The following is a 17,252-nucleotide window of genomic DNA, read 5'->3' as shown; positions in this document are numbered from 1 at the left end:
AAAAAGAACCTGGAATGGCTGTAAAATCTCATGAAAGTAAAAACCATATCCACTATTAGCTGACATCATCATCCCAACTTCACTGCACACCGGTGCCTGCTGTATACTGGGTTCTACACCGCTGTCTGCTATACTGGGTTCTCTGAAAATTCTTCTTGACTCAGTCAGTTAGGCTAGACATGAAAGTGTAACAGTGATAAGCTGGTTTGGGCTTGAGGCATGGCGACACTGTCTTGGGTTCTGTTTGTGTGCTGTTCACTTTTCTATGATAAGCTTGTTTTGTGTAGGTAATAAAAAGCTGTTTTTAAAAAAATGTATTTATACATATATATATATATATAGGGCTTCCCAGGTGGCTCAGTGGTAAAACGTCCACCTGCCAAGTAGAAGACCTGGGTTTGATCCCTGGGTTGGGAAGATTCCCTGGAGAAGGAAATGACAACCCCTTCCAGTATTCTTGCCTGGAGAATCACATGGACAGAGGAGCCTGACCAGCTTCAGTCCATGGGGTCACAAAAGAGTTGGACACAACTTAGCAACTGAACAGCAACAATATATATTTACGCTCAGAAAAAAAAAGACACTGATATTTTCTCAACTTCCTTACACTATATTAAGAGCCCTTGGTTTCATTCCAAGTGGTCATCCAACTGAAGCCACTCAGCTTCCTACTCTGCCTGCCCACTGTACCTGCCTCATAATGAGACTGTCTGAATTAAATAAGAATATATGATTAACCTAATGCTTCCATCACTTCATGGGAAATAGATGGGGAAACAGTGGAAACAGTGTCAGACTTTATTTTTGGGGGCTCCAAAATCACTGCAGATGGTGACTGCAGCCATGAAATTAAAAGACGCTTTCTCCTTGGAAGGAAAGTTATGATCAACCTAGATAGCATATTCAAAAGCAGAGACATTACTTTGCCAACAAAGGTCCGTCTAGTCAAGGTATGGTTTTTCCAGTGATCATGTATGGATGTGAGAGTTGGACTGTGAAGAAGGCTGAGCACCGAAGAATTGATGCTTTTGAACTGTGGTGTTGGAGAAGACTCTAGAGAGTCCCTTGGACTACAAGGAGATCCAACCAGTCCATTCTGAAGGAGATCAGCCCTGGGATTTCTTTGGACAGAATGATGCTAAAGCTGAAACTCCAGTACTTTGGCCACCTCATGTGAAGAATTGACTCATTGGAAAAGACTCTGATGCTGGGAGGGATTGGGGGCAAGAGGAGAAGGGGACGACAGAGGATGAGATGGCTGGATGGCATCACTGACTCGATGGACATGAGTCTCAGTGAACTCCGGGAGTTGGTGATGGACAGGGAGGCCTGGCGTGCTGCGATTCATGGGGTCGCAAAGAGTCAGACACGACTGAGAGACTGATCTGATAATGCTTCCATGAGGTCAGGAAATAAAGGCTCTATTTTTATACTTTTTAAATAAATTACAGATAACCTAAAGATTCTAACGGAGAAGGCAACGGCACCCCACTCCAGTACTCTTGCTCGGAAAATCCCATGGATGGAAGAGCCTGGTGGGCTGCAGTCCATGGGGTCGCTAAGAGTCAGACACGACTGAGTGACTTCACTTTCACTTTTCACTTTCATGCATTGGAGAAGGAAATGGCAACCCACTCCAGTGTTCTTGCCTGGAGAATCCCAGGGACGGGGGAGCCTGGTGGGCTGCCGTCTATGGGGTCGCACAGAGTCGGACACGATCGAAGTGACTTAGCGTAGCATAGCGTAAAGATTCTAAAGACCTAGGCTCACTTCTTAAAAGGCCCTGCTTAGGCTTCAAGGTACAGGTTTCATGCAAAAGTGTGATATGGGATAAGTACAGTGTTCTGAATTAATCAGTCATAGTATATTGTACTTATTACATGTCCATGTGTATCCATGAATCAGTAACACCTTCAAGAGATTCAAGTGGATATAAAATGTGGCCAAACTACGCTTGTTAACTGAAGGATCTAGCTTTCTATTCTCGCTTGGGGTCTTTTCTTTTTTTTTAACTTTATGGGGTATAATTGTTATTCACTAAAATACACTCATTTTAAATTTACAAGTCAGCTAGTCTTAGAAATATCCACAGTCTTGCAAGTACCACCATAATAAAGATTTAGAATTTTTTCACTTTCAGAATATTTTCAGTACTCCCCAAATTCCCTCCTGCCCTTTAAGTCAATCTGTGTCTTTTCGCACAGGCAACTGCTGATCTTTCTCTTGCTAGGCTTTTGTCTTTCTTAGAATTTCATATACATCATACAGTTTATAGCCTTTTGTGTCTGGCCCCTTTCCTTCAGCATGATGTCTTTGAGATTCACCCATGTTCTTGCCTGTGTTCCTGTTTATTGTTGAGTATTACCCCCATGGTACGGATGTACCACTTTTTCTTTATCCCTTCACCAGTTGATGAGCGTTTGTTGTTTCCATTTCCTGACTTTTATAAATAATGCTACTACAAACATTCAAGAAGAAGACTTTGTAGTACATGTTATCACTTCTCTTGGTAAATCTCTAGGAGAAGATTTGCTGGGTCAAGAGGTAAATGCATGTTTATTTAAAAAACTGCCAAACTGCTTTCCAAAGTGGCTGTGTATTTATGCATTCCCACCAGAAATACATGAGAGTTCTGATTGATCTCTATCCTCCCCAACATTTCATCAGGGTTTTACATATAAAGATGACCTTTACTTTAGCCCATACTTTTAAAATTATACTACTTTTCATCTGCATGCTCATGTGTATATACAGAATATATGTATATATGTACACATACTAGCACGTTAATGCAAATACTAGGTACTGCTATTATTATTATATAACCATCTTATTTTATTTCTTTTTACAAATAAGGATCCTTTTGTTAGTAATGTACTTTCTGCTGCCCTGGCTTTTCATTTTCAGTTTCCCTGAATCCCCTACCATGCACCCACCCCCTAGTTCTTCACACACAGATTACTCTAAGAGTAGTCTCACTGGAAAGACAAAATATCTGAGTGAGGATATTCATCCAGCAGTGTTTACTGAGCATTCTCCCCTTCACTGCTTTTTTTTTAGTAAGATGTACTTCTAAGGTTATAGCCAATGCTGCTATAATGCCACTGTGGTATAAATGTCACTCCAGACACACCCTCTTTTAACAGAAGCCTGGACCTTCCTTCAGAGTAAGAAAGAAATTGGGCTGATCAGCTTTCAACTTAGGAATTACCTTGTTCAAACCAGTGGTTACCAGTGGGGAAGGGGTGGGGGAGGGGCAATATAGGAGTAGAGGGTTGAGAGGTACAAGCTATTACAAATAAAATAAGCTACAAGGATGTAATGTACAGCATAAGAAATATAGCCAGCATTTTACAATAACTGTAAATGGAGTATAACCTTGAAAATTATGAATCACTATATTGTATAAATATGTAACATATAATATTGTACATCAACTATACTTTAATAAAAATTGATTAAGTAAACAGTTACCTAGTTCTTTAAGTTTCTCAAGCAGACCAGCCTTTCTAAGTACTGTAGGGCCTTCTTCCACCCCTCCTCGTGGCTGAACAATGAAAACATAGAGTAATTCAGACATTATCATATCATCAAACCCCCACAATAGAAACCTTTCTCATTAATGAGTTGAAGAGTAACTATCACTTTTTGAGTACCTACAGGGTCAGGAATTTACATTATCTCACTGTCATCACAGCAAGGTAGATTGAATTACTCCTATGTCAAATATGAAGATATAGAATCAAAAAGGTTGTATAACTTTCCTACAGGCACACAGCGAACAAGTGGCAGAGCCTTAGTTCACATCCAGATGGTTTGGATCCCAAAACTTGCAGCTTCTTTTCTCCATCACACTATGTTACCAACACAGTGGACGCGTTTTGTACCAAAGCACTCTGAGAGATAGAGATACAATGATCCAAAGGAGAGGGCTTTTGTCTTTGAGTGACTCACAAGTGAATAGGGGATTTGGATATTTATTAATAATCCCAATTACAATACTTAGAGATTTACATCAACACAGTTAAAAGATATTGTAACCACAAAAACAGGATGTTCTTAACCCTGTCAGGGGTGGAGAAGTTTCAGAGAATTCTGCAGAGAACAGGCTGACATTTCTGCTGAGTCCTGCAACATGAGTAGGTCATTTAGGAAAATAGATGGGGTGATGAAGAAACTTTGCAAACCTGGAGAACAGCTTGAGTCAAAACATAAGGTAAAAAAAAAAAAAAAAGAGCATGACATCAGACAGACCTACGTGCAGGTCTGCATGGTAGTAAGTTAGGGCTCTTGCGGAGAAAGGAGGCAGCAGGGAAAATCATCACTTGGGAGATGAACTCACAAAGACCAACCCAGTATTTCAAGTTTTGACCTGTCTAAGCATGGTTGGCACAATGCTACCTTTGCTCTTTTTACATCGGGGAAGCTAGCATGCTTCTTCCTTGCAGTAAGTCTTCTCCAGCCCCCTGGCAGATAAGCCAGCTAAAGAAATAGTTCTTTTATGTGTCTCTCTGATTCCAATTTCCAACAAGGCTTTTCAATAGAGAAAGGTACTCTGTGCTGTTAGGTGGGAGTGAAAAAGTGAAAGTGTTAGTCACTCAGTGGTGTCCAACACTTGGCGACCTCATGGACTATAGCCCACAGGTCTCCTCTGTCCATGAAATTCTCCAAGCAAGAATACTGGAGAGGGGCTGTCCTTCTGGATTCCCTTCTCCAGGTGATGTTCCCAAACCAGCGAACCAACCCTTGTCTCTTAGGCCTCCTGCACCTCACCACCAGTGCCGCCTGGGAAGCCTGCCGTCAGGTGGGAAGATGTGCCGAAAGACACCTGTGTCCATCCTCAGGGTTGCATTGTGGCACCAAACTAAGCGGAAGTTCCTCCCACCTCAAATTACCAGATGACTTGCCCTGACTACCAGGCAAATCCTCCATGGCAAATTCCTGTCCCTGGCAGCAAGGGACTCCCCCCCAACACCAGGCTCAGCCAGGCACATTTGCTCCTTCACTTCACTGCCTTTTTTTTTTATGACTCCCACCCCTACCCCCTCAACAAGTAGGTACAATTTTTAAACTCCAGTGGCACCCCACTCCAGTACTCTTGCCTGGAAAATCCCACGGATGGAGGAGCCTGGTAGGCTGCAGTCCATGGGTTTTCTAGGAGTCGGACATGACTGAGCAACTTCACTTTCACTTTTCACTTTCATGCATTGGAGAAGGAAATGGCAACCCACTCCAGTGTTCTTGCCTGGAGAATCCCAGGGATGGGGGAGCCTGGTGGGCTGCCGTCTCTGGGGTCGCACAGAGTCGGACATGACTGAAGTGACTTAGCAGCAGCAGCAGAGTGCTACTTGGCTAAAATTTTGCCTTGATTGAGTTATTTGTCATTGTCTTCTCTCCTTTATTAGATTTCTGTCCAATCTTCTCTACACTTCCAGCACTGTATTATAGAGCTGACACTTAGTAGGTGTTCAGAAATTGTCAGTGTCATAAAACTCCCTGACTTTTGCCCTCTCCCTTTCAAACTTTGGAACAAATTTTAAACACTCCTGACAAATGAACTTATTTACAAAACAAAAATAGGCTGACAAACATAGAAAGCAAATTTATGGCTACCAAAGGGGAGATAGAGATGAGGGGATAAATTAGGAGTTTGGAATTAAAATATGCACACTAATATATACAAAATAGATAACCAAAGAGGACCTACTGTAGGGCACAGAGAACTATATTCAATATCTTATAATAACCTTCAATGGAAAAGAACTAAAATTATATATATATATATATAAATATATATATATATATATAACTAAATCATTTTGCTGTACACTCAAAACTAAAACATTGTAAATCTACTATATTTCAATAAAAATTTCAAAAATAAAACCACTCTGAACTTTCAGAATTATTAAAAAAAAAAGAAGAAATCTTATACAACCCCTTAACTGATACTAAAATTTCTCCTCCAGATCTGTATAGGATTGACCAGGACACCCTCCCCTACCCCACACAGATGCTCAAGTGCCTTACATAAAATGACAGTAAAGACATTCCCACAAATATGGAGGGCTGGCTGTATATTTACAATAGCACAGTTGTTCAGCTTCCCAGATTGACACTTTCTAGCTTTTATTTTCCATCTGATTTAAAATGCTTCTCATGTTTGGTCTTTCCTCATTGTTCCTTGTTAGCACTACTGACTTTGAAGCTAGGCTCCAATCCCTAATTGACCACAACTCCAAGATCCGCTGTAGAACTAAAGATGTAACAGCTCAGGTCAGGAGCACAGGCTTTGGTATCAGTGTCTGGAATTACGGAGTCAAAGCAGTGTGACCTTGAACAAATTACCATAGCCCTCTGAGCCTTAGCTAACACGACGGGACAATAGATATAATACCTACTTCATTTTTGGTCACCACCCCCTCCCCTCAACCACTGCCCTGCAAGGCTGTGGGGCTGAGGATGGAGTTCTTTTTCAGATTCAACCTTCTAGTCATCTGCCCTTTAATCCTCTCCTTTGCTTGTTTATCCAAATTTTATGTCCCTTGGCTAGGGACAGAAATTCATATGTTGGCTGATTTTTCCCTTCTATGCTATGGCTTAGAGTAGAAAAATCTCTTAAAACAAGAAGCTTCATTCTCGTGTGTGTGTGTGTGTGTGTGTGTGTGTATGGGTCGGTAGTGTCTTACTCTTTGCATGGCGCCATGTTTTAATAAGGAGGGGCTGTAGAGGCAGGAGAAAGAATCATGGAGAACGGAAAAAGCTATGTTTCAAAATGTTATCCCCTACAGGGGCTGTTGTTATCAGCATGTGGCCTTCTGCTGGGGTCCAGGGATCAGAGCATGTTCAAGCCATTTCCTCCCTCCCTCTCTCCCTTTCTTTCTTCCTTTCTCCCTCCATCCCCTTTTCTTCTTCTTCTTTTTTTTTAATCAATTATTTTATTGTGATCTTTGTTAGAACCTGTCAGAATAGGTGAGTACATTGAGGAATTTGCAATTAAGCCCAGCATTATAAGAAATACCTCTTTGTCAGCAAAACCTGCCTGTGTTTCGGGAGAGAACTTTGAAAGATTTCCAAGGGAAGTGAAGCAGTTTTGACTGACATTTCAAATACAGTTCGCATCTCTAACCTCTGACCTGTCCCAATTTGTTTTGTAATAAAAAAAAAGTCACAGAGTGCAAAGCAAGAGTTCAGAACTAAGAGAAGCAATACACTGCTCAACTGGGCAAAGAGAAAGTTCTAAGAAACCCGAGAAACCTCATTTAAAACAACCACAACCTCAAAAAAATCTGCATGGTGAGTTTGAATTCACACTTTATCTTATTTGCTTTTGTTTTATTCTTCCCCCACCCCTTTAGCACAGACACTTGGAGGAGTTGAAGATATCTGTAATCTCATTAAATTTACCAGAATGAGTGTGCCTGGGCAAGAAAAAAAAAGACAGTATATTTAAGAGTTGTTGGCATGTTTTAGAACTTGGGAGTTCCAATAGTCTTTTCAATGTGATCAATCTGCAGGTGGGTTTCCTTTTTTGCTTTTCTTTTTTCATCCCTCAAAAGGAGGTACACAAAGAACTCCACCTAATCCATGAATCAACAATTTTATAGAATCATTAAAGCTCTAAAATAATATAAATAACTCAAAATGTTGATAAATCAATAATATTTAGTTTATTCACATTTTTAAAACTTAAAATTTACCACCCATCTATGAATTTTTCTAGGTATTAATTATATAACTAAAAAAATATATTTTCCTAAAATTCTATCTCCTTCTACATATACACAGTAACACCAAGATCGATAAGAGCATGGACATCTAAATGAGTAGCTACAAGGCAGAAATCGTCTATTTCCACTCAAATAAAATTATTTTCTCAAAAAATGAAGAAAAGTTCGGCACATTTAAATAAAACTGGCTGGGGCTGGGATTAGGTGTTATAGTTATAAATCTCATGTTATGAGTGGATTTGTGACCATAATTATACAATGATGTAAAATGATGAAAAGACTTTAGTATAAATTTCAGGTCAGGTTGTATCAGGCTGTTTAACTAACCAGACAGTGACACCTTACTAATTTTGAAGTTCATAACTTTTCTCATAAACTGCAGTTATTCAAAGCCAGAATTTGACTCACCTGGCCCTTTGAGAAGGGAGCTCCAATGACCCCGATGGACTGTGGCTTGGAACTCATGCTCCAACACTGCTGACCGTGGCGCCCGAGGTCTCCAGGTAGTCGTCACTCTCTGCAGCTCTCAATGGCGGAGGGCACATATTTTTTTCTATTTATAATTGAGTTGAATCTGTTTACTCTAATGAGGAAGAGTGGCTCCACCTACTGAACCAAAGCAACAGTCAAGTGAAGTCCAGCACATTCATACTCGGAATAACTTTGAGTCCTCCTGAGTCTAGGTCTGTAATTAATTGAGGTCATTCATGGAGCCAGTTCACACCCAGTTCACAAAGCCACCTGGTAACACTAATGTTTCCTAATCACAACCATGATTTCTTAACCACAGTCATCTTTTCTGATCATAATTAATTATAACCACAGGAGAAGTGCCATAGTTCTAGCTGTGCAAACTCAGAGCATGGTACTTACCTCTTTCAGGTCTGTGCATCTGCCTGTGTCAAAAAACCGGGGACTAGCAAGATGGTGTCTCACATCTTTTCCAGCCCGACAACCCTGAATTCAGTTTTCACTCTAGGATTAATGGTTAATCTACAAGACACACCTCACACACTACCAGGGTAGGTCTCAGGGAAGGCATATGACTTCCCTTTCTGATTATTAATTAAAGAAAAAATTAATTGCCTGATTAATAACCAGAAGTGTTACCATACTAATTTTGAAATAGCATATGTCTGTTGTGCTCAGCTGTGTCCAACTTTTTGTGACCCCATGGACTGTAACCTGCCAGACTCCTCTGTCCATGGAATTCTCCAGGCAAGAATACTGGAGTGGGCGCCACTTCCTACTCCAGGAGATTTTCCTGACCCAGGGATCAAACCCATGTCTCTTGCATCTCCTGCACTGGTAGGTGGAATCCTTGCCACCTGGAAAGCCCCATGATATGCATGGGGAAATAACAATTACTGGACTCAATATCAACATGAAATAAAGATGTAAAAAGAGTCATGATTGAATTTTTATCGTGTGCCAGATGATGTTTGTTTTATATTATCTCATTTAATCCTCATATGAATTGTATGAGCTGTCTCATTATTTGTTATTTTACTGATGAAGGAACTAAAGCTCAGAGAGGTTGCCAAATGGCACAAAATGGAAAAGCCGTGACTCAGTCATAGCAATTCTGGACCCATCTAACTACTGGCCTTTACATTCTAAACACAGATGAAGTGTCACCTATGTGTCATAGGTGACATTCATCTGTGTTTATGCGTCAGGCCACTGTGCCCTGGGAATATTATCACAAATGTATGGAATTAGAAGAAATGCACCTTAAAAATTCTTCCAATTTTAAAATGACACAATTATCATTTTAAAGGAAAATTCATTTAGTAGAAACTAATTTCTTTTTCTTATTGGTAAGAGAGAAGGTTGTGGACTATTTAAATTTCATAAGGGCAGGAAATTTGTCTGCTGTAACCCTGGTGCCCAGAGCAGTGTTGACAGGTGATAGGCACTCAATAAATATTTATTGAATGTGTAAATTCAATAAGGTCTTACAAGGTCCATTTTAAGAGGATTATTTTCCATGGTCTTCCTATCTTTTACTTGTGGATTTGCTTGCATATCCTAGATATTTACCTCTGGGATTTTGTATAGTTAATTATTAACCTCTTACAGAACTAAAGAGCACCTAAAAAGCCTCTTGATGAGGGTGAAAGAGGGGAGTGAGAAAGCTGGCTGAAAACTCAACTTTCAAAAAACTAAGATCATGGCATCTGATCCCATCACCTTATGGCAAATAGATGGAGGAAAAGTGGAAATGGTGGCAGATTTTATTTTCTTCAGCTGTAAAATCACTGTGGACAGTGACTGCAGCCATGAAATTAAGAGATGCTTCCTCCTTGGAAGGAAAGCTATGACAAATCTAGATAATGTATTAAAAAAGAACAGATGTCACTTTGTCGACAAAGACTTGTATAGTCAAAGCTATTGTTTTTTCAGTAGTCATGTATGGATGTGACAGTCGGACCATTAAGAAGGCTGAGTGCTGAAGAATTGATGATTTCAAACTGTGGTGCTGGAGAAGACTCTTGAGACTCCCTTGGACAGCAAGGAGATCAAACCAGGCCTAAAGGAAATCAACCCTGAGTGTTCATTGGAAGGACTGATGTTGAAGCTGAAACTCCAATACTTTGGCCACCTGATGCAAAGAACTGATTCATTGGGAAACACCCTGATGCTGGGAAAGATTGAGGGCAGGACGAGAAGAGGGTGACAGAGGATGACATGATTGCATGATATCACTGACTTAATGGTCATGAGTTTGAGCAAACTCTGGGATATAGTGAAGGACAGGGAAGACTTGGTGTGATGCAGACCTTGGGACTGCAAAGAGTTGGACATGGCTTAGCGATTGAACAACAAGAACCTCTTATGGTTTCATATTGCAAATAACTTTTCCTCAATTCAATTCAGGTCAGTTCAGTTGCTCAGTCATGTCCAACTCTTAGAGACCCCATGAACTGCAACATGCCAGGCCTCCCTGTCCATCACCAACTCCCAGAGCCTACCCAAACTCATGTCCATTGAGTCAGTGATGCCATCCAACTGTCTCATACTCTGTCATTCCCTTCTCCTGCCCTCAGTCTTTCCCAGCATCAGGGTCTTTTCAAATGAGTCAGCTCTTCACATCAGGTAGCCAAAGTATTGGAGATTCAGCTTTAGCATCAGTCCTTCCAATGAACACCCAGGCCTATCTCCTTTAGGATGAACTGGTTGGATCTCCTTGCAGTCCAAGGGACTCTCAAGAGTCATCTCCAACACCACAGTTCAAAAGCATCAATTCTTCGGTGCTCAGCTTTCTTGATAATCCAACTCTCACATCCATACATGACTACTGGAAAAACCATAGCCTTGACTAGACTTTGTTGGCAAAGTAATGTCTCTGCTTTTTAATACACTGTCTAGGTTGGTCATAACTTTCCTTCCAAGGAGCAAGTGTCTTTTAACTTCATGACCACAATCACCATCTGCAGTGATTTTGGAGCCCCCAAAATAAAGTCAGCCACTGTTTCCACTGTTTCTCCATCTATTTGCCATGAAGTGATGAAACCGGATGCCGTGATCTTAGTTTTCTGAATGTTGAGCTTTAAGCCAACTTTTTCACTCTCCTCTTTCACTTTCATCAGAAGCTCTTTAGTTCCTCTTCACTTTCTGCCATAAGGGTGGTGTCATCTGCATATCTAAGGTTATTGATATTTCTCCCAGCAATCTTGATTCCAGCTTGTGCTTCACCCAGTCCAGAATTTCTCATGATGTACTCTGCATAGAAGTTAAATAAGCAGGGTGACAATATGCAGCCTTGACGTACTCCTTTTCCTATTTGGAACCAGTCTGTTATTCCATGTCCAGTTCTAACTGTTGCTTCCTGACCTGCATACAGGTTTCTCAAGAGGCAGGTCAGGTGGTCTGGTAGTCCCATCTCTTGAAGAATTTTCCACAGTTTATTGTGATCCACACAGTCAAAGGCTTTGGCATAGACAGTAAAGTAGAAATAGGTGTTTTCTGGAACTCTCTTGCTTTTTCGATGATCCAGCAGATGTTGGCAATTTGATCTCTGGTTCCTCTTCGTTTTCCAAAACCAGCATGAACATCTGGAAGTTCACAGTTAACTTTTCCTAATCTGTAAATAATCTGATAATTTCATATATATCATCATTTGAGATTCTTATTTTTTAAATAGGCAATTGAAAAAATTTTCCCTTGCACTTTGCATTTTGGAATTTCACTAGTCCTTTCTACTCAAAAATCACAAATATATATTTCTATATTTTCTCCTATTTGCTTTAGTTTGTCTTTCATGCTTAGTTCTTTAATCCATTGATACCCATCTTTGTACATTGGGTGTTTTCCAATTCTCTTTTCCCCTGTAGGGTCCGTCAGTTTCCTCAATAACATCCATTGAGCAGTCCATCCATTTTGCCTCATGGATTCAAGTAGTATTTCCCTCATGTACCAAGTTCCCCAAAACATACAGGTATGTCACTGAGCTCTTTCTTCTAATCTATTGGTTCATTTACCTATGGCTGCACTAGGTCCACACTGCTTCATTATCATGGCTTTTTGGTAAGAAAGTGAAAGTTGCTCGGTCATGTCTGACTCTTTGCAACCCCATGGACTTCACAGTCCATGGAATTCTCCAGGCCAGAATACTGGAGTGGGTAGCCCTTTCCTTTCTCCAGGGATCTTCCCAACCTAGGGATCAAACCCAGGTCTCCCACATTGCAGGCAGATTCTTTACCAGCTGAGCCACAAGGGAAGCCCAAGATTACTGGAGTGGGTAGCCTATCCCTTCTCCAGTGGATCTTCCCAACTCAGGAATCAAACCAGGGTCTCGTGCATTGAAGGTGGATTCTTTACCAACTGAGCTGTTAGAGAAGATTTACCAACTGAGCTATGAGGTATTAGGGAAGCTTTATGGTATATCTTACCATTTTTTGGTTGAGAATAGCATTTTTCTCTTCTTTTTCCAAACTGATTTAGCTATTTATGGATCTCTATTCTACTACATATTCAGAATAAGTTGTTGGATTCCTTTTAAAAACTTCTGCTAGAATTTTTAGTAACTTTATAAATTAGTCCATAGAGATTTGCTGTCTCTCAAATTTCATTGTGGGTATATCATTTTTATTCCAACATCTGAAGTGTGTGTCTTTGCGACTCTATGGACTACAGCCCACCAGGTTCCCCATCCATGGAATTCTCCAGGCAAGAATACTAAAGTGTGTTGCCATTTCCTTCTCTAGGGGATCTTTCTGACCCAGGGATTGAACTCGCATCTCCTGTATTGGCAGGTGGGGCCTTTACCACTGACTGACCCATCAGAGAAATTCTCTCCTAATAATACAAATCTCTTAACTAGTATCTCTCCTCCCTCTTTCTCTTCATCTCCCTCCCCGAATCTCTCACTCTCTGTCTCTCTCTCTTTCTGAAGTCTTATCTAGCATATCCCTGAAGATGGGACCACATCTTATTTCACTTTGATCCAGAGCCACTAGAATGAGGTTTGGTACATAGGTCCTTGTATTAGCTTACTAGAGCTGCCATAACACACTGTCACAAACTAGATTTAAAACAGCAGAAATGTTAAGAAATTACAAACATTAACTGACCCTTAAAGATATTCAGGGATTTTAAGGGTTGCACTGCGTTCCCCAAAAGATATGGTGAAGTTCTTATCTCCAGTCCCTCAGAATGTGGTTGTATTTAGAAATAGGGTCACTCCATACATGTATCATTAGTTAAATGAGGTCATACTGGAGTAAGGTGGGCCCTACTCCAATACGACCTGTGGTCTGTAGGAGGCTGTAAGTCTTAACTCAAGGTATTGCAGAGCCATGCTCCTTCTGAAACTGATATGAGAATCCTTCTTTGCCTCTTCCAAGCTTCTAGTAGTTTTCCAGCATTTCTACCATTCCTTGGCTTTTGATGCATCACGCTAATCCTCCATCCTCACATGATATTCTCCCTGTGTCTCTGTATTTCCCCAATGGCCATCTCCTTATAAGGTCACGGGTCATATCTCCAGGCAACCACTCAATTTTTTAGTCTATATCCCATAAATTCTCTGGTGAAGGATAGAGCTCCTCTGACATATATAATTGCATACCTTCACTATATGGGTGGTTCAGAACACACATTTCTACTCAGAGAGAGGAAGGCTGATGAAAGCAGAGGGCCCTACCCACCTAAATTTCTTGGTAAGCAATCAATAAATAGGTATTTACTGATAACCATTTTATTTAGTGCTTGCTTCCATGTTTTTTGTTATTTGGCACTAGAGGTAGAATATATAGACACAACTCTTAACTGAGGCCAAACCTAGGGTCACAGATTGCATGAACTTGTCAGGTCCCCTTAGTCTCCTTTAATCTTCAGAGTTCCTCAGGTTTTCTTTGTCTTTCATGAACTTCAGACTTTTAAAGAGTCTCTCAGTTTAGGTTTGTCTGAGGTTTCCTCTGACTATACTCAAGTTTTACATTTTTGCGAGAATATCGCAAAAGTAGTATTGCTTACTCTCAGTGTGTCACATTGGAGAGCATGTAATGCTGATTTGTCCCATTGCTGTTGAGGTTGACTTTGATCTTTTGTTTAAAGTAGGATTTGCCAGGTCTCACCACCGAAAAGTTACTGTGTTCCTTTTTGTAATTAATATCATATGAGGTTAATTAATCTTATGAAATTATCCTGTTTTTTATTGTACTTCAACCCACTCAGTTTAACATTCATTATTCTTGACTAAAACTTGATTATTACTGTGACATTTGCCAAACGATGGTCATTTATTTCCATAACTTTTTACATTAGTTGGAATTCTAAAGAGGAGCTTTTATTCCTTCTCTATTTGTTTATTTATTCAGTTATTCACATCATCATGTATTCCTGGTTTCCTAGTTTACTCTATGTGTACTGAGTCATCATATTCTGTTACGAATGTTGCTGCTGCTAAGTCACTTGAGTCGTGTCTGACTCTGTGCGACCCCATAGACGGCAGCCCACCAGGCTCCCACGTCCCTGGGATTCTCCAGGCAAGAACACTGGAGTGGGTTGCCATTTCCTTCTGCAATGCATGAAAGTGAAAAGTGAAAGTGAAGTCGCTCAGTCGTGTGTGACTCTTAGCAACCCCATGGACTGCATCCCACCAGGCTCCTCGGTCTGTGGGATTTTCCAGGCAAGAGTACTGCAGTAGGGTGCCATTGCCTTCTCCAGTTACAAATGTTGGCATACCCCAACTCCAGATGATAGGTTGAGCCCTTCACCCTCCATGGTATTTGAAAATAGGAGCCTTTGGGAGATAATTAAGGTTAGATGAGGTCATGAAGGGGGCTTCTCTGGTGGGTCAGTGGTAAAGAACCTGCCTGCCAATGCCGGAGACACAGGATCAATCCCTGGGTAGGAAAGATCCTCTGGAGAAGGAAATGGCAACCTACTTCAGTATTCTTACCTGGAGAATCCCTTGGATAGGGGAGCCTGGCAGGCTACAGTCCAGGGGGTCCAAAGAGTTGGACACAACTGAACACAAAGTCATGAAAGAGGGGACCTCATGATGGGATTATTGCCATTATAAGAAGGGACACCAGAAAAATTGCTGTCCTCAAGAAGGAAATGGCAACCCACGCCAGTGTTCTTGTTTGGGAAATCCAATGGACAGAGGGACCTGGAGGGCTGCAGTCTATAGGGTTGCCAAAAGGTCAGACACGACTTAGCGACTAAACAACAGCAGCAAACATTGAGTACATATTAGCCAGCTTTTTTTAAAATCAAATAACTTGATTCTTGTTTTTGTTCAATTTAAGTCACAGAATGTGGATGAGTAGTATTATTGATCTCATATATAAGAATAGCCACATGCTATAAGTAGAAAAATTTGACTCATAATTTTACCACATGGGATTTTTTTTCTTTGCCTTGGCTATTAATAAAAGGCCTTGCAGGCAAACAATTTAACTTTTAAATACCACTTGTAATTTATAATTTTATTTTAGCTTTAAATTATTGTCCCATTTCAGTTCTAAGATTTTTCTTCCTAAGAGGCATAATTAACCAATGAAAATTATTTTTTATTAGAAATTAAAAATAAATATAATATTTAAGATCAATACATTTAAAGGAAATAATGGTTTTAGATTACTTCCATGAAGACCAGCTTTATATATAGAAATTTAGAAAGAAAAAATAAGAATCATTGTTTAAAGGTATATAAAGATATGCAAACGATTTCAACTGTAAAAAAAAAAAAAAGCTAGCTGTCTTTCTCCATGGACACACAAATAAGAGGTCACTTGAGCACACAGAGAGATGACAGCTACTTACAAGCCAAAAGAAAGAAACCTTTCTGGCACCTTGATTTTGAACTTTAGAACTGTGAGAAATTTCTGTTGTTTAAGCCACTTAGCCTATCATATTTTGTTACAGCTGCCTGACCTAAAACATTACCATTTATTATTTTGTTCTCAGATTATCCCAGATTTGGCCAGTGTTTCAATTTGACTTGTGCATCTTGTTTTAATGACCCCATGTTTACTGAGCACTTTCTTACTTTCTGACACCACTTGTTCTTTCCCTGTGATCACCCTGGCCCTAGCCATTTGTCTAAGGAGCCCCAGTTCCTTTTATTTGGGAATGGTAGGTGGAGACCAAGATCTGGGTGTCAGGAGTGCCTATTGATCTTGGGAAATCATTGCCTCTATGCTTTTTTAGTAGACAGAGTTAGGAAATACACATACAAACACACACCCCTGTTCCTGCAACCATCCATCCATCTTGAAATAGCCCCCCTCACAGAACCAGGACCAAACAGTCTAGAGATAGTTTGTGGGAGGGGACACATCCACAAGGAGAGAAGGCAAGGAAATTTCCAGGGAAGAGGGAACTCACGTGTTTATGTGATGTTTCTCAGCAGTCCAATAGGAAGTCTCTGGGGGCAGAAAACTCTGAAGGGTATCAGCGGCTTAGAGCCTCTATAACCACAGGGTTTGTCTTATCTGTGACTAGTAGATGTTGGGCGCTGTCTGGTGAAGTGTGCAAAGCAGGCAGGCAGCTCTAAATGGCTAAGAATGTGCTAATTTGGTTTATGCTTAAAACAACTAGTTGTGTAAAAATTTGAATTTTGGGCTGGTAGGCTTTTGGGTTAATTGGTCCCAGTCCTTGATGGTGTTTTTTTTCCAGTTTACTTGAGATATAATTGACATACAGCACTATATAAAGTTAAAGTCTACAGTGTAGAGATTTGACTTACCTATGGCATGAAATGACTAACGCAATAAGGTTAGTGAGCATCCATCATCTCATATAGATACAAAGTTAAAGAAATAGAAAAAATGATTTTCTTTTGATAAGAACTCTTGGAATCTATTCTGAACAACTTTCATATATAACTTTGTTGTTGTTTAGTTACTAAGTCATGTCCAACTCTTTGCAACTCCATAGACTGCAGCCCACCAGGCCCACCAGGCCCACCAGGCCCCTCTGTCCATGGGATTTCCCAGGCAAGAATATTGGAGTGGGTTGCCATTTCCTTCTCCAATATATAACTTACAGCAGTGTTAACTATATTTA

General features: G+C 40.4%; 1 protein-coding gene and 1 long non-coding RNA gene across 3 annotated transcripts in view; one reads left to right on the top strand and one right to left on the bottom strand.

Moving 5' to 3' along the window:
* The window catches only part of ARG1 (arginase 1), an 18,049-nt gene extending 9,352 nt beyond the window's left edge, over nt 1-8,697 (bottom strand). The window contains exons 1-3 of the mRNA XM_010839682.1: nt 8,604-8,697; nt 8,139-8,339; nt 3,475-3,547 (exon numbers count right to left, since the gene is read on the bottom strand). Coding sequence (XP_010837984.1) covers nt 3,475-3,547; nt 8,139-8,195 — 130 coding nt within the window. The 5' untranslated portion in view covers nt 8,196-8,339; nt 8,604-8,697. The remainder of the gene's footprint in view (nt 1-3,474; nt 3,548-8,138; nt 8,340-8,603) is intronic.
* On the top strand, nt 6,652-12,325 carry LOC104988378. Of its 2 annotated transcripts, none has more exons than XR_825231.1 (4): nt 6,652-7,296; nt 8,113-8,233; nt 8,613-8,752; nt 12,068-12,325. It is a non-coding gene; the product is annotated as an uncharacterized LOC104988378 (long non-coding RNA). The 2 variants fall into 2 exon arrangements; XR_825230.1 differs by lacking the exon at nt 12,068-12,325 and adding an exon at nt 8,880-8,919.
* The last annotated feature ends 4,927 nt before the right edge of the window (nt 12,326-17,252 follow it).

The sequence above is a fragment of the Bison bison genome, unplaced genomic scaffold, assembly GCF_000754665.1.
Source record: "Bison bison bison isolate TAMUID 2011002044 unplaced genomic scaffold, Bison_UMD1.0 scf7180017864132, whole genome shotgun sequence".
Lineage (NCBI taxonomy): Eukaryota > Metazoa > Chordata > Mammalia > Artiodactyla > Bovidae > Bison > Bison bison.
Note: the sequence above shows the minus strand (reverse complement) of the source record. Positions and strands in the feature narration are given on the sequence as shown.